Source organism: Pteropus alecto, unplaced genomic scaffold, assembly GCF_000325575.1.
Source record: "Pteropus alecto unplaced genomic scaffold, ASM32557v1 scaffold60, whole genome shotgun sequence".
NCBI lineage: Eukaryota > Metazoa > Chordata > Mammalia > Chiroptera > Pteropodidae > Pteropus > Pteropus alecto.
The window spans coordinates 3,941,756-3,963,428 of NW_006430726.1; the positions used below are offsets into that span (position 1 = coordinate 3,941,756).

General features: G+C 41.4%; 1 protein-coding gene and 1 pseudogene across 2 annotated transcripts; one reads left to right on the forward strand and one right to left on the reverse strand.

The window, feature by feature from the left end:
- Nucleotides 1–1,406: 1,406 nt before the first annotated feature.
- On the reverse strand, nucleotides 1,407–20,386 carry ZNF774 (zinc finger protein 774). 2 transcript variants are annotated; one of them, XR_003047600.1, is made up of 5 exons: nucleotides 20,243–20,386; nucleotides 18,570–18,692; nucleotides 16,623–16,729; nucleotides 13,137–16,152; nucleotides 1,407–2,253 (listed from the first exon to the last, which is right to left on the reverse strand). XR_003047600.1 is itself a non-coding variant. In XM_006905288.3 (4 exons), the coding sequence occupies exons 2-4, from the start codon at nucleotides 18,674–18,676 to the stop codon at nucleotides 14,912–14,914; spliced, it is 1,455 nt and encodes a 484-aa protein (XP_006905350.1). In that variant the 5' UTR covers nucleotides 18,677–18,692; nucleotides 20,243–20,386; the 3' UTR covers nucleotides 9,302–14,911. The 2 variants fall into 2 exon arrangements, 1 of the variants encoding a protein (XP_006905350.1); XM_006905288.3 differs by lacking the exon at nucleotides 1,407–2,253 and having other exon boundaries at nucleotides 9,302–16,152.
- LOC112484081 lies at nucleotides 14,619–14,737 on the forward strand (annotated as a pseudogene).
- Nucleotides 20,387–21,673: the final 1,287 nt, after the last annotated feature.

Below are 21,673 nucleotides of genomic sequence, written 5' to 3' on the forward strand. Positions count from 1 at the left end.
GCCCGAGCAGCCCTGCCCCGCCCCTTTCCCCGTCTACACTCGCAACGCCCTGAGGAGGCGGAAGGAAGGAGGTGGAGCGGGTCCGCCTGTCGGGCTTATATATAGCTCTGCTCCGCGCCGAAGGCCGGTCCCCGCCCTGAAATCTTAATGTCCCCGGCCGCTGTCTCATCCGCACCTCGAACCAAAAGGCTGCCACAGTCCGTGGCTGGAAATAAAAGCCATAGACTCTCTCCCTTCCCCTGCCTGCACCAAAGGGCTCAAAGACGGCGTTCTTTGAAGCGGCCCATGGTGTTCCTCTGAGACACAAGCAGGACCCAAACTGCCCTAAGGGACTGCAGACTCTGGCAGTCTGGCCTCAGTTCTCTGCTGGATACACCAGCAGTCGCCAGATTTGAACTGCTCAACACCCCTAGTATTTGAGAAGTGGATGCTAAAGCAAGAGAACTGTGTTTGTCCAAACTTCCTTCCTTTAGATACCCTGCCACTGATCTTTGCAAATTCTTCTTTTTAGGGGACTCCTCCCCTTTTAGGTATGGCTCTTCCCCTTGCACCTTGTGCACTGCCCATAAAAAATTTGATGGAAAAATGTCCTCAGCCCTCTAACGTTTTTTCTTTGTCCACTCTTTTTGAGTAACTTTATCCACGCTCACCTTAAACTACTGAAGAGCCCTAAATCTATGTATCTCCAGACCAGGCTAGCTCCTCCAGAAGCCCCAACTCAGTATTTTCGGCTGTGTAATAGACATTTTCACCTGTGAATCCCGCAGACTTCAAGTTTACCGCGTTGGACGCTGACCTTATTCCTGCTACATTCTCTGTTAACAGAAGTGCTCAGTCAGGTCTAACATATTCTACCAATCGGTTTTCAGAAACTTTTAATAATTTTTGATCCCATTCACAAGCTTAGTTAATCCAACATCTTCAAACATTTAAAATCATGTCTATAAACTTAATAGATTTTCTTTGAAATTCCTCAATTGTCTGACCTAAAACCTTTTCAAGGCTTAGTAATCCTTACAACTCAGATAAACTTAAAAATATAATGAATCTAAAGTTCTCTTAGATGGCCCAGTTCTTTGTGTACACTAAGATTTCAACTCAAAATCTTGAGCCTAAAATTAACTTAAATATGCATTTAAAATAATAGTTATAAGGCTGTCACTCTAAGAAACTCCGTTTTCTTAAATATTGCAAGTGCATAAAATGTGAAATATGCACATATTTCTTCATAAAACCAACATATTAATCCCATAATTCTGACCCCATCAAGCCTTCCTGTACTCAATTCTAAAGCTTCTCTGAGTTGAAAGACACAGAGATGCTAAGAAAGACAGTTTCCAACCTAGTTAACTAAGATTGTTTTTGATCAGTGGTTTCTATCAGACATAAGTCCCAGAGCTGCAGACTTTCAGAGCCATTCTTCTCACTGTTCCAAGTGTCATTTGGAGCCCTTTTTATATTATGTCACAGACTTCAAAACTCATTGTCTCAATCAATACTACGCTTAGAAATCTGCAAGTCCTATATACCCAGTTTATCTTTTGATTTTATTTTATATTTCTTGGCTTTTAAGATATGCACATATGTTTTTATTACAATTCTAAAAACTTTTGTAATGAGTACATATCCAAATATGTAAATATATTTTCTCTCCAATGATAAAGGTTATGAATCTAATGGCCTTTTGCTCTTTCCTCTTCCTAGAACCATACACTTCTAACATGTATTAAATCGACATCCCATTGAGTTTCAGATATCTCAGCTTTATCTGTTGGTAACAAATTAAATCATTCTTCATAACTATAGTAACAAATGTACTGAGGTTTTACTGGACTAAATGTTTTGCATTTACTTATCTGAGCCTCATAATCTACAAAGTAAGAACAATTATTATCTCCAATTTACAGATAAGAAAATGGAGAACCAATGAATTCAAATGAAGTCACACAGCACAGCAAGAGGCAGAGCGGAAACTCAAACCCAGGGCTGCCTGATGACAAAGTTCACATGTATGGTCAATAAACACAAACTTCAGAGAAATGCACATTAAGATCATAACTGGCCACTTACCAGTTCTTGCCTGTCAGAGTAACAACGTTTCTGTTCTTTTGTTTTGTTTTGTTTTAATTGATATATTGGCAAAGGGCTGAAAAAGGAACCACTGTCATGCCCTGTCATTGGCTGTAAATTGACACAATCTTTCAGAAGTCCAACCTGGTATTATGCAGCTCTCCTTCAAACAAGGGATTTCTCCTGTTGGAATAGATCATAACAAATTTTTTTTTTTTACAGCACAAAAATTAGTGATGAAGATGCTCCTTGGAAATGTCTTAAATGCCCATCACTGGGTTTTTAGATCACTGACAGCACCTCCACACAACGGATTGATATACAGCCTTACAAGTGACAATGTGTGGTTCTGGTCAGGTTTGACTGGCTACAAGGAATAGAGGCCCATTTGTTTACCTCTCAAGGAAAAAAGGCCAGAAAGAGGGCAGTTATAATAAAGATACATAGGGACTAGAACTGGGGCAACAAAAAACGGGACTAATGGAAGAGTGAAGGCATGGGATTTGTTTTTCCCTCTGTGCATTTCTGCTTCTCTATGAGTCTGCTCTACCCTCCTCTCTTTGACAACCAGCTTCCTCCATTCTAATTTTTTCTGTTCCCTCACTACTCTGGCTTTCATTTGGCTTGCCATGGCCTTAACTCAAGGCCATGGCATCCTTAAACCATCAGCTCCATTGAAGATAATCTCAGTTGCCCAGTTCCATAATCCAGTGGCATATGATTAGCCCAGCTCATCTTTTCAGCCCATGGGTATGTCTCTGACTTGGATCAGATACCATTCCTTTAGTTCAACTAGCTGTGGTCAGGAGAAATGGCCAGTTAAAACTGAGCTGGGCATTATTTGCTTCAGTGGTAGGCTGGGTAGGCAAACAATGATCAGTATTTCTAATATGATGGTTAAGTGAAAATAACATTTTTGCTCTAAAAGTATATAGATAGATACGATATGCATATGAATACAAAAAAGCCTTGAAGCATATATACCAATATATTAACAGTGTTTTTTCCAGGTGATGGATTTACAGTGGATTTGTGTGGGATTTGTTTATTTATGTCTTCATATTTACCAAGTTTTTTAATATCAGCTACACAAAATGCTATTTTGTCAGTAACAGAGTTGGTAAATATAAAATGAATAAATAAAAATTAAAGGGCAAAATAATTTTGAGAGATAAAATTGGTTCATGACCTCGAGAATTGATAGACTCCTGGGAATGGAGCAATATTAACAGGATAGCTTCAGATAAGCACTATAATAGAGATTTTTCTGGGCCTGGAATACCATTTAGCCTCTTATCTGCCTGGGAAATTCCTATTCAACTTCCCAGATCCAATTCAAAGAGCACCTCCTCCCCAGGCTAAATTAATCACTTCCTCATTCATTTCCCAGTAGCACTTTAAAAACCATATGTCTTCAAAAATAAGTCCCAAGGTTTTTGTAATACTTATGAAATCAGGTTAGGTCTTACAATCAGTGTTAAAAGAAACTAGTTAGACACCAGGTAGCGAGAAAATTTCATGGAAAAATAACAACTGTCACTGCTTGCACATGTGTGAATTTAAATTCTGAGAAAAGGTCAAAGAACTTTCAGAGCTAGAATTGATGACAGAGTCCACATTTTAGGAATGGCTGAGTAGATTCAAATAGAATTAGACTCTTTATAAGAAGCTTGACTCTAACGTTGATTTTGTCATTCCAGTTGTAAATGTCTGCTATTGTTGATGAAGTCTTTTAAAACATATGCATTTGATAGGATATTCTTAATGTCCCAAAAGGCTGTTAGAATTTGATGGTGCATCCCACAATCAAAGGTGTCTTGAATTCCAGGAAGTGTGTGACCTTATATGGTTCTATTATAGCACTTAGCTCACTGAATAATAATTAGTTATCTGTCCATCTTCCCAGATAGATAATTAACTCCTCAAAGCCAGAAATTTGGATAAATAAACTCAGTGTGAATAGTTAACAAATGTAGCATCCTTTTTGTTGGAATTTTAAAATCTGTTTTTTATACAGTTTATGTAAAAATTTTCCAGAAGGATGGATTCCATAGAACAGATGGTAACACTTTTGACTGACTTGGTCCCTTGTCTTGTATCAGAATATAGAGAATTTTGGATACCAGCGTCTTGTAAAAGAGGCTGGAAAATCTGAGGCTGTATCTTCTCAACACTAATGAAGATCAGATGTTAAGGACTTCACGGATTAGCTTTTCAGGAGACTGTAGCTATGCTATGACAGGCACAATTCTGGGATGGCTGCCCAAAATTCCCAATCCTTGGCTGTTCAGTCAAACGCTAATCAGCTAACCTTAAGATAGGTCAGGTAATCCCATGAGCCCTTTAAAAACAGAGTTTTCTCCAGCTCCTAGCACAAGTCAAAGAGACTCAAAACACAGGAAGGATTCAATGGGCCATTGCTGGTTTTAAAGATGGAGGGGGCCATGTGGAAAGAACCTGAGAGCAGCCCTGATGATCTGAGAGTGCCCCTGCCCCCGCGGCTAATAGCCAACAGGGAAACAGGGACCTCCCATCCACAACAGCAAGGAATGTGATTCTGTCAACGACCAACCCAAGTGAGCTTGCAAGGGGATTATTGCCAAATCCTCAAGATAAGAACCTAACCCAGTGGAACATTTTGACTTTCACCTTATAAGACTTGAGCAAAGAATCTAGCCAGGCTTGCCCAGACTTCACTAGAAAACAAATTCATATGTCCAAGGACATTTGGGTGTATGGGAATGAGGTGGCCCCCAGGTAGTGTTGCCAGAAACACTGATGATAAAATTTTGCACAAAAGCACCATTACTTGCCGGCACCGGGCTCCTCTCTGACAGGACTGACTCCACACATTCAGTGAGTCCTTTGAGTAGATGTACAATAATAAAATGAGTACTTCGTTTGATCTATGCAATCTCTGACCTCATTTCTCTGTCTTCCTGTAGACTGAACAACTTGGGTAAACTCAGGCTAGAGATAGAACAAAGGGGACAACATATAGCTAATTATAGAATACCATCCAGTGGGTCTCTGTTAAGAACCAGTCTTCATTTTCAGTAAACTTTAAGTGTTACCTATCACTATTTAACTCTCCTTCACGTCTTCATTTGAAAAAAACCTATTTTGTCATGTACTTCGAGTGTTCGGATATTGTGGACCTTGTGTCTGAGTATAGCCCCTGCCAGGTATTATAACTTTAAATACATCTTCAACCTTGTGGATTTTCAGAACAGAGCGAAAGTTTTTAACTATCTGTTTATAATTGGAGCCATTTATCGACTGCTCACCATGTTATAGAATGTGCTAAATGCTCTATATGAATTGTCTCATTTAATTCTCACTATAACCCTATAAGGAAGACAAAGTTATCCCCATATTACAAGTGAGGAAACAGGCAAAGAGAGGTGAGAGAGTTTGCTCAAGGTCATAAGATTTGGAGTTAGGAATCAAGCCTACGTCTTTCTGATTCTACAGTCTCTGGCATATCACTATTCAACACCACAGTTTACAGACAGCCTGTCACTGAGGTGTTCATTCACTTCCTCACATGCCAGATTGCCTCTGGAAACCCTTCAACAAACATTTACGAACACCTGTGTCCTGATCCAGAGACAACTGACAACAGAGACCAGAATGGAGTTGGGGAATTGGTTTCTGGGCTGGGGTTAGAATAGGCCACAAGGCACTACACTATTGCAGACTCAAGGCTAAAGATAAAGGAAAAATAGAAGGACATCAAGGGGCATACTTAGGAACCATGAGCCAGATCAAAGTATGTAGAAAAGAGAGACCAGATGGGAGAAAAGAATACCAGACTCCTTCACAGGACTGGATCCTGACACAAGCGTGCTTGGGCAGGGTCCCCTCACGGCATGCATTTAAACATCTACAGATGACAATGGGTTACCAGTAATGATAGCTAACCTATACTTAGTATGCAAATGACAGGTTCAGAGCAAAAGCCCTGCTCACTAATAAAAGCAAGCTCTGGCTTTAGGATTCTAAGAATGTCTCTTAAAGAATCTGATAGGCAGCTAAAACAGGTGGGAACGACCTGCCATCCTGGCTGCAGGGAGAAAAGCCAACCATTTACAGACTGGGACCTCATTGTGGACAAAGAATCTAGTATCTGGGCAGAAGGCAGGGTCATACCAGGAGAAGAGAGAGGAAAGGAAAGTTGATGCCAGAGTTCATGTAAGAGTCTTAAATTCTGCATTAAGGAGATTCAACTCTCTTCTGTAGACAATAGGTTTCTTATTTTAAAATTTATAAGCAGGGAAGGGCTATGATTTGATTCAACAAAGACTTATGAAAAGTTTGCTTTGCATTAGGTACTAATAAGGGCATAAAGTTGAGTTAAACATAGTCCCTGCCCTTTAGAGAAGCACACAAATAACTACAAGATGAAATAAAAAGTATAATTTAATATGTAGAAAGGGTTATAGAGATCCAAAGAAGATTGCATCTATTTGATGGAGGAGATCTGGAAATATTTCATGGAGAGGGAGTGTTTTAAAGAGGCCTTCAAGAATGAGTATTTTATAAACAGAATTCCATGAAGAGGTAACATGAACTAACAATAAACTTGTAATGGTTGTTCAACTTCCCTGCTAATCAGAGAGATGCATATTAAAACCACAATGCAACGTCATTCGAACCAATCAGAAGTCTGACAAAACTAAGAGTCGACAAGGAAGACTAATGAGAGGAATATTTATACACTACTGATGAGGATGGAAATTAGTGCAACTACTTGGGAAAATAATTACGCAATATCTAGTTAAAGATGCCCTTAATCTATGGCCTCAGAATTCCATTCCTAGAGAAACCCCTATACATGACACAGGGAGACAAACCAAAGTGTTGATCACAGAAATGCCTACGACAGCAAAAACCAGAAATAATCTAAAAGGCCATTATCAGGAAAAAACAGATAAATTGCAGTGTGACTATATACTGAATATTAAAGCAAGGAAATGAATGAAGTACATCTACATGTACCAACACAGTTGACTCTCACCAACATAATATTGAGGGGGGGAAAGTATAGAATACTTACCTTGACACCCATTCGTATACAGTTTAAATGAGTTTATGCAAATCAGTAGTATACATTGCTTTGGGAATCTATATCAATATCTCTATATAAATATATATAGAGAGAAAGCATAAATAAGTCTAAAGTCATAGGAGTGAGAAATACCAAATTCAGGAGATTGGAATATGAGTCGGGAAAGGGGCTGTAATTGGGGAAGGGTTCATAAGAATCAAGTATATCAGTAAAAATAATTTCTTTTAGTTGACAAAATTTTACTTCTTAAGCTGTGTGGTAGGTACATGATTATTCTTTGCACTACCCTCTATCCCTTCTGCATATCTTGCATATTGAATTTTTAAAAAATAGAGTGGCTACCCATTCTGTAGGAAGAATTGAGGCAGGAAGTCATTCCAGAGAGAAGAAACTGTACCGGAGAGGGCAGCCTGTGTTCAGGGAACAGGCGTCAGCATTCTGTTTAGCAGAGTAAAGGGCGTTTTATGTCATGAGAACAGCAACTTACGTTTATATAACATCTTACACTTTATAAATCAATTTCATATATACCAACTCTTTTAATTATCAACTTGAGAGACAAGTATTCTCATTTTTTTATAGATGAGGAAACAGGCTCAGGTTAGGTGATATATTTAGATTTTTGTTAGAGAAAATATTTAAAAGGATATACAATAAACAGGGTGGTTATCTCTGGAAGATAACCACCCTGTTTATTGTATATCCTTTTCAGTACTTGGACTGAAAATCAATAGATGATTTTCCTTTTTTTGTTTGTTTAGTTGTACTTTCTGATATTTCTAAAATGAACATGTATTACTTATGAAGTAAAAAAGTAAAAAAAGTAGTGAGGGAGAAATAAAGTAAGGAGCAGGAAATAAAGTGACTTCCTCAAAGCCAAATGGTCAAGTTTTTCGATTCTGAACCTATACTCTTAAGTTTACAAACAACAGAAAAAATACAAGAAAAAACTAACATGTGAAAAAATGTTCAACTTCATTGCTAATCAAAGAAATGCAAATGAAAACAATATGTAAGAAACCTACCGTTTAAACTAGCAAAACTGTTTTTCAAGGATGAGGGTGTGGTGAGACTGGTAGTCATTTATTGCTAGTAACATTGTACATTGGTATAATTCGCTCAGAAAATGATTTGGCAGCAAGTAATGAGAGCTGTAAAAATGTTCACACCCTGTGGAAATAATCTAAATGGTGGAAACATTTTTTTTTTTTCAGGAAGGGAAAATAAAAAGGTGCTCACAAGAGCATTGTCTTGCATTCAGACTAGAGGGCCAAGTCTGTCTGATTATAGAAGTATGGGCCTAAAATCTTCTGGGCATTTACCCATACTACATAAAGAGAGGCTTTTTTAGCTGAAGGAAAAAAGAGAAAGTGCAAGTGTGTGATTGAGAATGGAAGGGACTGGCCCGCAGTCTGTTCAGGCCCAAGTACTTGGACTGTTTTTTGTTTTTCTTGGTACAACTCAACTTTTGGAGATTTAAGTGGAAAAGGCCAGTCTCTGGGAGAGTGGCATTTTGTTTCCCTATTTACTTTTTTTACTTTTTTCCCTTGGGAAATATCTTGTAAATAAAATATATATAAATAACGCACATTAAAGAATAATAATTTTTTAAAACCCTGTGTGCTCTACACCCAGATTAAGAAATAGAAAGTTAGCATTCTTCTTCACCATTTCAATTAACCTCTACCCTGAATTTGACAAATCCTTTGTTATCATTATAGTTTATACATGAGTTCATATTGCTCAAGCAATATAGTGTTTAGGCTTGCCTATTTTTACCTTTATTGCATTTTGACCGTTACTATATGTATTTTTCTGCATCTTATTTTCTGCACTAAGTTTTTTGAGGCTTATCCATGTTAATGCATGTAACTGAAGTTTGTTCATTTTCCCCGAGGCATCTTTTGCCACATGTGACTTTACCAACTTGGTCAGAGGTGGGGCCAATAAATCTACACTTTGAACAAGCATTTCAAATGCAGGTGTTCCTTGGCTCACACTTTGAGAAGTAATCGTAGAGGACAAAGTCTAAGTTCTCCCAACTCTTTACCTCAATCTTTTACTTTCAGTTAAACTGCTTGTCTCCCCTTTTCCAAAAATATTTTCCCATCTTTCTTCATGTAGATAATCTTATTCTTCAAAACTCTTCCAAGACCCAGATTATCATTATCATTGTTGTCATTGACATTTATGGAGCAGATACAACATATCAGGTACTGTACAAAGCTTGATATGCATCATCTCATTAATCCTCACTCAACCACATGAAGAAGGTACTGGGATTATTCTTATTTTATAGATAAAGAAATAAGAGTCAGAGAGAGTTAAGTAACTTGCCCAAAGCCCAACAGCTCTTAAATGTGGACATCTTTCACTGTCTTATTTGTCTTTCTACCTCCAGGGTCTAGTGTCTTTCTACCTCCAGGGTCTACACTTGGTGTGTAGGAGACACTCAATAAATGTTCACTGAGTTGAATGAAAAGTAAACGTCAAGGAGACCAGATGGAAAACTATCCTTTCAGTTCAGAGGATGGCAGTGGGCGCTGGGGGGGCGCGGGGCGGGGCCCGGGGAGGGGATGAAAGAGAGGAGCTCAGCCAGACTTGGCAAGCCATGGGGTTTCAGAGCTAGATCTGGGGAGTGAGAGTGGAATGGGGAATGAGGAAGAGATAGGCGTTTCCATTTTTTCACTATGGGCACTTCTGTATTTTTTTTTTTTTTTAACAGAAAGCACATGTTGCTTTTACACCTTAAAAAGAGAGAGAGAGTGCAGAGGCAGAGGCTACATGACTGGGAATATAGGGAACAATGGAGAAAGAGAACTCTCAGGAGACTTCTGGTAAGGGCACGTAAGAGATTGCTGGAGTCATTTGCAGAAAGAGAGACGTCAGGAGGGATGCTTTAGGGAGCAGATGCTGACTCTAATTTGGAGATTCTGGGCTTGGGAAGCAACAAGTCATCCTTGGGGAGGGTTCTGCAATGCAGCTGGACTTGTAGGTATAAAATCCAGGAGAGAGGTTGAGCTAGACCCATGTTCTAAGAGATGATGATTGAAGTCCCAAGATGAGTGTGCAGAACAGGAAAGAAAAAAGAAAGGAAAAGGGTCAAGGGTCAGAATGTTGGGGGTGGGGCCAGAGAAGGTCCTTTACAAAGAGTAGCCAGGAATGTAGCAGAACCATCTTACATTTACTAAGAAAGAAGAGAATTGCAAAAAGAAGCATTGTAAGTGGTATCGAAAAAGTAAATGGTTGTCGAATGGGAAGAAGACTCACAAGAGGCCCTCAGATGTGGAAATGAAGAGACTTTTGTGAGTGAAGTTCTTGTTATTACAAGGGTCTAGACATGAGAAGTCTGAGAATAACTACACAGTGGTGGAAGTTTGACAAAAAGAGGAAGGGAAGGAATGTGACAATAGGCTCTAGGAAGAATTATTTTGAGATAGAAAAGTTTAATGATCTTGCCTTATTGTTCTAGCACCTCCTAGTGCTGCCATGGGACTTGGTGATAATGATCACTTATTGGAGACTGACTATGGGCCAGATATTGTGCTAAGCACTTTGTATTATGGATCGTTCCAATGCCTTTGGTTTTTCTCTCTGTAATATGACTTACGCATAACTTGTTGCCAAATCAAACTTCTTCAAGTGCTGATCACGCCTCTCCTCTACTGGAAAACCATTAGCAACACCCACTTCCCCAGAGAATAATATCCAAACTCCTCAGTTTGGCAACTACGGGCCTTCTTGGCATGACCCTCATTCACCTGTCTGGCTTCATTCACACTGCTACTTTTCCAGCATGAGTTTCTTCTCTGTGAGCATGCACTCATTAATTCATCCAATGAACTTTTCTGAGCACCTGCTAAGTGCCAGGCACTATTTTAGGTGCCAGGGAAAGAATGGTAAACAAGAGAAATGGCTCCCTCCTAATCACAGAATTTACTAAAGTCAATACGTAAACAAGAAAATATGAGACCGGTATAAGGACTTTGATGAAAATAAAAGAGGATAATGGGACAGTTGGGGGAGGAGGACTGTTGGGGGAGGAGGACTGACTGAGATGGGATAGTCAGGGGAAGTCTCTGTAAAGAGGAGAGTTTTAGGCTGAAACCTGGTTGAAAAATAGAAGCCTCAGCAACAGCCTGGATGAGGAACGTTCTGGGCAGAGGGAACAGTTAGCTCTAAGGCGTGCAACGCCCCAATGTGATCAAGGAACAGAAGGAACGCAAGTGGGTCAAAGCACAGGGAGTGAGAGAAAAGGCGTTATCAACAGAGGCTAGAGTGCTGTGTGGGCAAAATTGAGGGGGGCCTTGTAGGCCTGGTTAAAAAGATTTGGGTCATTATCTTAAAAGCAATGGGACTTGCTGGGTTTAAGCACATGGGTGATGTGATTACATTCAGGATTTTTAAAGATCACTCTGGCTTCTGTCAAAAGAAAATAGAGCAAAAATAAAATCTGGGCTATCAGTTGGGAGGTTACTGCAGGAATTCATGTAAGAGATGGTGGTCATTTGGAACTAGGGAGTGGCAGTGAGATGGAGAGACTGATAGGTCTCAGAGGAATCTGAGAGGTAAAATTGACAGGGCTTGGTGATGATGTGAATTTTGAAGTGAGGAAGTGAGGAGGAGGTGCGGAGCATGTGCAAGAAGCCAATGGCCCAGTTACAGGGTAGAAACGAAGAGAAAATATGGCGTGTCAGTTACTTCCACTCTCACCAATACCATTTAAGTATTCCCAGCTCATGGCTGGGGGGTGGGAGGGAGGTAGCAAAGCCACAGAGCAAGTCACACATTGCCCCTGAAGAGCTCACGTCTTACAGAATAGACACATCTGTAGGTATGCAACATGAAAATCAAGGTAATAGAAAAAAACTCACTTTATGTTACAAGCCAGTGACCTGTGTGTTAAATACTGTCAGGAAGTTGGGATGGGGAGCGCTGGGCGGTGGGGGGAAGTCTTTACTTTGGAGGTAACTGTGCTGACTCTGCCAAAAGCTATGAGGTTTCACCTCTCCTCCAAGAACCTGGGGCAGGGCTGAGGAGTGGGAGACAGAGAGCCAGATGGAGAGAGCAGACTGCCTGATTTTATCCTCCTGGAGCATGAAGGTGCACATGTGGAAGAGTCTGCTAACATCACAGGACGGTTCTGGGGTCTGTGGGAGCCCTAAATTTGCAAAGTGTTTGAAATAGAACAATCCTTTTCTGATTTAACAGATAGACCAATGCCTAGAGCGATCAACTGGCTAGTGAATAACTACACCGAAACTAGAAGCTGGGTCTTCCAACCTCCGGTTCCGTGCTGCTGTCACATCCTGCCTCCTAAATCTAGGGTCACTCACAGACAAGGAACACACATCACATTCCTAGCTGGGTTTATGATTATGCCTGCTTGTGCTAATAATGTGGCTTTTGTGTCCCTCTATGTCCTCTAATTGCCTCCCTCTTGTGGGACATGCTTTCCGGACATTTTACATTAATCCAGTGCAAAATTCTCAGAATGTCTCTTCTGAGAAATATCCTACTCAACCCCATGCTGTCTCATTCCATATCCCACCTTTGGCCAAAACACTTCCACTCTGGAGAGCTGTTACTCCTGGAGCTCACATATATTACCTCTAGAGTTCCTGATTCAGTAAATCTGGGGTGGGGACTCATAATTTGCATTTCTAAAAAGCTTCCAGATTCTAATGCTACTCGTCTGGGCTCACATTCTGAGAACCACTGCACTGGATTAACCAGATTTTTTTTTCCTGGTCAGTTATCTAATTACCCTAAGAAAGAACTCAGGTTATCAGCTGAGTTATGTTCCTCATGAGTTAAAGCACTCAGCGGTATTCCATATAATGGAAAAGAATGCACCAGTGTTCCAAGGCTGATGTAATAATTTAGTCTGTATTAACACAGGAAGGCTTGAAAGAAAAAACTTTCAGGCAAGCACTTTTCTCCCTAGAGTATTAAACACCCAACGCCCTCCTTAACCCCTTGAGTCTGCCCTTACCTGTCCACTCTTATTCCTTGAGGATCAAGGACCCCCAGGCCAGGATCCTGGAAAGCTCCCGGGAACTTAGGCTACATCCCTCCATCATGTCCATATTCAGAGTGGTTTGATGGGTATAAGATGGGTTCTCCAGTCGTATAGTGTCTCAGAGACGCTAACAAATCCCAGAGTTGGTCTGTTCCATGTTGCTGAAGAGAAGACCTGTGGCCAAATTCTGGCTCTTCTGTGAACTATGTGACCTATATGAATCGTTTGGCATTTTCAGGCCTTAGGTCTTCAACAGGTAAAAAAAGAAGTCCCTCATTATGAGAGAAAATGGGCCGTCTGAAGAAATATTAACCAGAGTTCCTTGGAAAAAAGATATTAGCAACAATACTATATAACTTTAAACTTTAGAGATATTACACTTCATAGTTTAACAACAAAGTGCTTATGTCCGTGTGTGCCCGTGTGTGCGCACGTGTGCGTGCGCGCGTGTGTGTGTGTGTGTGTTAGATCCTCACAACCTTGTCTGGTAGGTGGGGTAGGGCCTGAAAGAAGGTGGAAGTCTGGCCAAAGTAAGCATCAGGACCAGTACTCTAACACCTCATCTTCCCAGTGTGGGGAAGTGTTCTTTCTAAACGACCTCCTTCAGTGTGTTTCAATTAAACATAGGAATGTACTAGTGCATAGACTGAATGACCCTAAAAGGATCAGAGGGTTGCATTACTTAAAACTAAAGAGCCAATGGCCCAGCAATTAAAAAACAAGAGTCGTTTCCTTTAGCCGAATGCCAGGAAGGATCCCTGTAATATCACTTAACCTTCTCAGGAATTTTGATTCCACAATGTTACAGTCCTCTTCCAGGTCCCTCTGGCTTGTTTGTCACCGGATATTTCTTATGCCTCAGATGGCAACAACTTCCAACGGGAATACCTCAGACACTGCTGTACAAAAGGCTTCTGAAATTCTTTCAGCCTCTAAGTCACAAGACCGCAAACATCCTCTACGGTAATTCTGCCTTGTCATGGCAATGAGACATCTGGTGACTAATGCCTGCATAGCACTGGTTTGGGAGACTATTTTCTGTTTATTAAATCTGTGTATTTACACCCAAATCTTCTATTGCCAACCTAATTTCTTGCAAATCCTGGGCTTGCAGGTCTGCACTAATAAATTCCTTACTGAGTAATAAGTCGATATAAACAGCCAACCTGGTATTGTCTTTTAAGGGCTAGGCACTATATTGAGGGCTGTATATAAGATGTCAAATATTAATCATTATAGCGATAATGTGATCATTTAGTTACTGAGCACCTACTTTGTGCCAGGCACTGTACTAATTGGCTTAGATGAGATCTCTAGGTCACATTTATCTCACTTCTTTTTTAATAACCAGGCATTAACTCATATTTCCCTGTCTAAGAGTCAGTCAAAAACACCAAAAGAATGCCTTTTGTGTTCAGAACATTATTTGGATCCTATAGGTTTATCTTCACTATCATCGACAGCCATGCCACCCTGAACGTGCCTGATCTCGTCTGATCTCGGAAGCTAAGCAGGGTTGGACCTGGTTAGTATTTGGATGGGAGACCACCTAGGAAGACCAAGTGCTATAGGTGTTAAAAAAATAAAAATAAAATACGGGGAAAAAAAAAAGAAAGAAAGAGAACAGATTAGGGCCCAACCTGATCCACTGACGCCTAAGTTCAGGTTTTCCCTGTTTAGGACATTTTAAACACAGTAGCAATGGAAATTTGGAAGGGAGCAGCAGCAGAACCACTAACAATTATTTCCTAAACCAAATGAGTGTTTTGATGGCATAGAAGATGTGCTTTCTGACGGAAGCTCTTGTCACATTTACTACAATGAAAAGGTTTTTCTCCTGTGTGTGTTCTCTGGTGTGTCAGGAAATGGGAGCGCTGATTAAAGGTTTTGCCACATTCAGGACATCGGTAGGGTCTGTCTCCTAAGTGGATTCGTTGATGGGTCATGAAGTGCGAGCTCTGATTGAAGCTCTTCCCACACTCGCCACATTTATAGGGTCTTTCTCCCGTGTGGATCCGTTGGTGCTTAATGAGGGCAGAGCTGTCGGCGAAGCCCTTCCCACAGGTATCGCACTTAAAAGGCCTCTCGCCTGTGTGTGTTCTCTGGTGCGTGACCAGATGGGAGCTCTGACTGAAAGTTTTGTGGCAATAAGGACAACTGAAAGGCCTTTCTCCTGAGTGAGTACTCATATGAGCTACAAAATGAGAACTGTCTCTAAAGCCCTTCCCACACTCTGGGCATTTAAAGGGCCGTTCTCCTGTGTGGGTTCGTTGGTGCTTAATCAAATCTGAGCTCTGGCTAAAGCTGTCCCCACAGTCATTACACCTGTAAGGCTTCACTCCTGTGTGGGTCCTCTGGTGAGTGATGAAATTTGAGCTTCGACTAAAGCTTTTATGACACTCGAGGCACGTGTACGGCTTCTCTCCTGTGTGGGTTCTTTGGTGCATTATGAGGTGTGGCTTCCGCCCAAAAGTCTTCCCACACTCTGGGCACTCGTAAGGTCTCTCGCCCGTGTGAGTCCTCTGGTGTTTGATGAGCGTTGAGCTGTCGCTGAATTTTTTCTCACATCCACTGCATTGGTAGGGCTTCTCTCCCGTGTGTGTTCTGCGATGGGTGACAAGGTCTGAACTCTGTTTGAAGCTTTTCCCACACTCAATGCATTTATAAGGCCGCTCACCAGTATGGGTTCTTAGGTGTCTCATGAGATAGGAACTCTGGTTAAAGCTTTTTCCACATTCTGCACACACAGGTTTCTTTCCTACATAACCATTCAGGAGCTCGCTTAAATCCTTGTCCTGTGAAAAAGGCTCCTGACTGCCCTCTGCTGGAAGGGTTCCATGTTCTCCTTCTAATTCAAGGCCCCTCTCCCAGCTTCCTCCCCAACTAGGAGTATGAGAAATATCATTACCGGCCCTTTCTAAGGACATTCCACATTGCTCTGCTGTTTCAGAAATGTCTGGCTTGGGTTTTTCCACTTGATTTTCAAAGTCTGAAAAATTAACAGAAGTAACAAAGAATAAAGCTATCGCTTATCGGGAATGAACATCAGAAAGCAACAACAAAGATCAAAATTAGTGTTTTTGCAACAGACTATGCTTAATTTCACTACTTTGGTTTTCAATTTCTGAAAAGTTTATTGAGAGTCATTGAGATTACGGAAAACGTGAATTCCTAAACCCTTTGTACTTTAAGATGGCCAGATGAATCTCGAGGTGACCTTTAATTCCCTCAAGAGTATGCTACATCTTGTCAAAATTGGACAACTCCTGTCATATTCAAAACAAAAGTGGACAACTCCTGTTATATTCAAAACAAAAGTGAAATGCTTACTTAGAAAGAGACTTTAATTGGTCAATTCCCGACTGCCCAAGAAGTCAAATTTAAACTTCTAATAGTAAGAACAAAACTCTAGGGCAGCATTCCGAATTCTTCTCCCACCAGGGAACGCTCACATCTCACCTGTGTGACTTTCCCTTAGGATCTTCCTCGCCTCAAAATTTTGGAGTGGTAGGATCCATGGCTCTTCTTTCTGCTCCAGCTGGGAGAGTACCTTTGGTTTAGTAATCCTACACAGGAAGACGAACGTAGGATGTTAATCTGAGATAATCACACAAGGCCGGGCCAAAATCTAAGCCCTCTCCTTCCCTAGGTAGAAGAGAACACCCAGGGAGACTCTAATGTGTGTTTGGTCTCATTAAAAGGGCAGCCATGGCGAAGTGATACGAGAGGATGATCAGCCCAAGAGGCTGAGAAGAAAGGCCTTTTCCTCCCATTAAAAACAAACAAACACAAAATCAAATGGGTCATAGAAACTCGATAGTAAGCACAATAACTCATCTCGGAAGGCACAAACCTAAACCCATGTGGAGAGATAATTTTATCGAAAACAGAGCCTTCAGTACAAGGAAGTTCACTATAATATTGGGCTTTAAAATTTTCCCAGGAGAGCAGCAATTGATACAGCCATGAGAAAAAGATTAACACTTACAAGAAGAAGAAGAAGAAAAAAGACAAAAGACAGGAATAGGCAATTCACAAAAGGAAAAAAAAGCAGCCTATAAATATATAAAAAACCTTTAACCTTACTATTAATCAAAGAAATTCAAATAAATTAAAACTATGATATATTTAGGCAATATGTTGTAGGTGTAAACAGTGCAAACTCAAGAGTCTTATAGCTTGAGTTTGAATCCTAATCCAGCTTCTCACTAGCTGTGTGATCTTAGGAAAGTTAGTTAAACTCTCTGGGCCTCAGTGTCTTCATCTATAAAATAGGATGACCTAGAATTGTAAGGATTAAGTGGTAAATCCTCAATAAATGTTAGCTATCCCTATTATTTAACCCAGATTCTTAAATTATAATATCCACTACTATAGGAGAATATGAAGAAATGGACACTTTCATATAATGCTTGTGGGGAAAAAAATATGTTGATCCAATCTTTTTGAAAGGCATTTGGCAAAAGCATCAAATACCTTAGAAATGTACTGATTTTTTGACCCTGCAATTCTAATGCTAGGAATTCTAAGAAAATGAAAAAAAGCATGTAAAAGACATATTAGCTAATTATTAACTAATTATTAACTAATAGACTTTAAAAAAAAGAATTAATACTGATGAAAATTTTAAAATGACCTAAATGTCCCACAACAAAGGAGTAATTATATTTGAGTCATATGAAACTGCCATTTTATAAGTAAAAAATGGTGAAATATATGGTTCAATCTAATGTAAATTATTGTATTCATACAACAAAATACTAATTATTTTATGGTATGCAGAAAGATATTTATTGTCAAAATAGATTCACAATGCAATGTATAAGTAGAATATATAACTGTATCTACAGTATGATCCCAATTTTTCCTTTTATTTTCTAATTATATATATGCTTGGTTTTTAATTTTACGTATATGCTTATATATTATGCTTTTAATTATATATCGGTGGTGGGATGGATGACTTTTGTTTTCATTTTGCTTGTCTCTTTTTTCAATGTGAACATTTTACATATATATCTGCACACACACATACACACACACACACACACCATGTGTATGTGTGTAAATGCCAGAGGTGAGAGTCCAACTTAGGTCTTTCTGAAAGACCTAAGTTGGACTCTCACCTCTGGCACTTAACTTTGAGTCTCAGTGTCCTGAGCTGGAAAAGGGGGAATATATACATCAAAGGGTTATGGTAAGATACTAATAAGACAGTAAATATCAAAGACCTCTGCAAACCATAAAGTGCCATAAAAATGGAAGCCCTTCTTTTTCTGCCAGGGAGGCACTAGTTACTGTCACAGAGACGTGGAGCTCTAAGAGACCAACATCCTCAGAGGCCACTCAGATCTGGGCCCTCTCAAAATATCTGTCTTAAATCTAAAGTTGAGTAAGCATCCTTACCCTTTGAGAGCCCATTCTTCTAACGGTGCTGGGTGGTATCCCTGGAGAGGATTCTTTAAGCAGTGTCCAGGTAGCCCACTCTTCCCTGAAGTCCCCAGCCACATCATTGGGGGTCATCAGATCCTAAAGCAAGAGACCACAGTACGTATCAATAGCTCTCTGGATATTTCCAGCATGATCTGAAAAACGACAAGCCACCAAGGCCACCAGTACACCCAAACACACACACCTTGACTAGAATAGCTCTGAGGTACATTTCATCAACCACAGAAGATTTGCTTTTCTTATTCTGTTTTTACATAAACCTTCCCTTGGCCAACTTTCCCATCACTAAAAGAGTCCTAGGCCTCCCAAACATATCAACAGAACCCTGTCTTTGCACACACCAACTTTTTGAGGAACGAATTGACCATGACAGACAAGATAAACAAAGGAGAGAGTGTGCAAGTATAACTGATTTCTGGAAAGCTTTAGAAATCTCTCCAATTACATTTTCCTCAGCATGCTAGGCACTGTGGACTTAATTATGCTCATATTACTTATGAGGACAGCTGATTTTTCTTGGCTTGTAGATTTGATGTCAACCTCAAGTAACAGACCAAGCAGAACCCCAAAGGGAACAGCCCTGAGTACCATTCTATTTCAAGCCTTAATGTCAGAAACTGAGACCTAAAAGACATGGATAAAAAAAAAAAAAAAAAGGCTGATAAACTGTGTAATTAAGTAAAATTCAATCGGGATAAACACAAACAAAACCCTTGGGGGCCTAAAACAATCATTAACACATAAATAAAATTAGCAGTATTATGAAAAAATTATTTGGGGGAAGATGCTCGGATTACTGTATGGATGAGTAATTTATTCAGTAAGTAATATGCTGTAAGGCATTGGGAGTCACAAAGAAACGTAAGTCATCGCGGTCCCCCTCACTCCCCTAAAGAGTTTCCAGCAGAAACAAACACAAGTCAGCCCCTGAAACTGCTACAAAGAATTCTGCATTTCAGTGGAGGATGGACCAGACCGGGGAGAGGGAGTTTTACTGTTTCACATCTTCGTCTCACCAATCAAAGCAACTGGAACTACTAGAACATACAGACACTTTTCATGGAGACATGTATCCATTTACAGACATTGCTAAATTGTACTAAGTTTTGAGCATAAATTTAATTTCTACATCCATTACAAAACACGAGGGAGTGAGGGGACAGATGTCAGCCACGGTTACAGAAACCCTGCTTCCCACCTGTCTCCTGCCCCCTGTACTTCAAAGGCCCTAGAGCACTAGGTGGTGTGACTAAGTGCCATTGTGAGAAGCACCAGCTTGTCAGTGGGTTTATTAATAGGAACATGACCGCACGGGTAGGACCGCCACCCATTCTCCCCCCACCCCCACCCCCTCGCCGTGCCGCAGGCCCTAATCGGGGTGCGGCGGTCTGAGGGTCACGAGGCTAAGCTGAGACTCGGGGACCGCCACCGCGGTGCAAGAAAATGGATATGAGGCTGAGGTATCTCACGACGTCACAGAAAACCGCAGCTACTCTTCGGCAGAGACCTGCGGGCTCCGAAAGGCGAGCGCGGTACCCGAGAGGCAGCGTCGGGGCGGCAGGCGAGCCCTTCACGCCCCTCAGCCGCGCCGGAGCTGCGGCCGCTGTCTCCGTCCCCGGATCACTCACCGCCCAGGGCGCAGCCGGGGATGGAGCAGAAGAGAGAGTCCTCCACCGCGGAGCTGCCCCCGGCCCGCCACGCCGGGGCAGTCCCTCCCAGAAACCCGACCGGGATTCGTGACAGGACTGCGAGACACAGGTGGGGACTCTGAGCTCGACAGCCAGCCGCCGGAAAATACCGCCCCTGTCCTCTTGCCATTGGCTTCTCACTTTTCATGACGAGAAATCCTCCTCGTCCGTAGGCTAATAGAGTTATCAATCACCGCGGCGCCTTCTGGGAAATGTAGTCCCGCGTAAGCCCTCCAAGGACTCAAGAGTCCGGGACGCCCAGTTCCGAGAGGTGACAAGTGCTAAACCCAATTCCCGAGCTACTTGATTGCAGATGTCACCTTTCCAGAACTGAGAGGCGGATCAAGGGCTGTACCCCCAGAGAGGAATCTGCAGATGCGAACCTCCTAGCCTCACGCGACTACCGTGGAGCAGCCGGCTACTAACGGCGGCGTCAGCCCTTCGCTAGGACCGTGTTGCACATCCTCCTCTGCCCAGCCCTCCGCTTCATCCCGGGGCGGCCAGGGCCTGAATGGTGTCCGTCGCCGCCGGATTCCGGACCAGTTCAGACTGCACATAAGGAACCCGAAGCAGACACCGTTAGTGGAAAAGAGATGTTCTGCTTTCCTGCCATTAGCATCACAATTCCCAGGTATATCCCCTTTCCATTGGTTAATACACCTGTTCCTAGCCAGGGGAGGCAGGCGAGGGCGTCACCTATTCCAGAAATCGTGTTCTTGCTGGTGCCCTAGAATCCCGTTTTTCAGCTCTCTAGTCTACTCAGCGTGCCATTCCCCAAGCAGAGGATTCCCTGCCATTTATTTCTGCAATTCTCAGGCAGGTAAAAGTGGTCTTCACCTCTCTAGCCAGAGGGGCCTGTCCAGCCAGAACAGCTCCCACCTCAGCTGCATCAGCCATCACCCCTCTTCCCCATTGTCCTGGATTCTGCCACCTGACTGGGGAGTGGGAAGGAGATGGGAAAGACCAAGGAGAGACATTAACATCTGGGCCTCAGTGCCCTGGGCCTCCCAGCCTGGAGGAGGTTCTCTCTCCTGTTCTTCCCTGAGGCCTGCCCAATTCCCTTATATATGCATAAAAATTTTTACATCGCTAGGGAAATTGCTTAATTTCACAAATATTTTGAGTCAACTGAGAATTTATTACTAGTCGTGGATGAAAATGGTGTTTGCCCTCCAGGAACTCCCCAACACTCACTGGCTCCTCAAGTTTTAAGGCCTTGAAAAAAAGCTGAGGTGGAAAAAAGACAAAAACAGAAAGACCACAGTGTATGGCCTTGACCCTGTTTTATTGGAAATTTGGAAACATAAATGAATATATTTATTTATGTTTTCTAAGCACAAGAACTAACTCTAGCTTTGCTTTCTTTCTTTT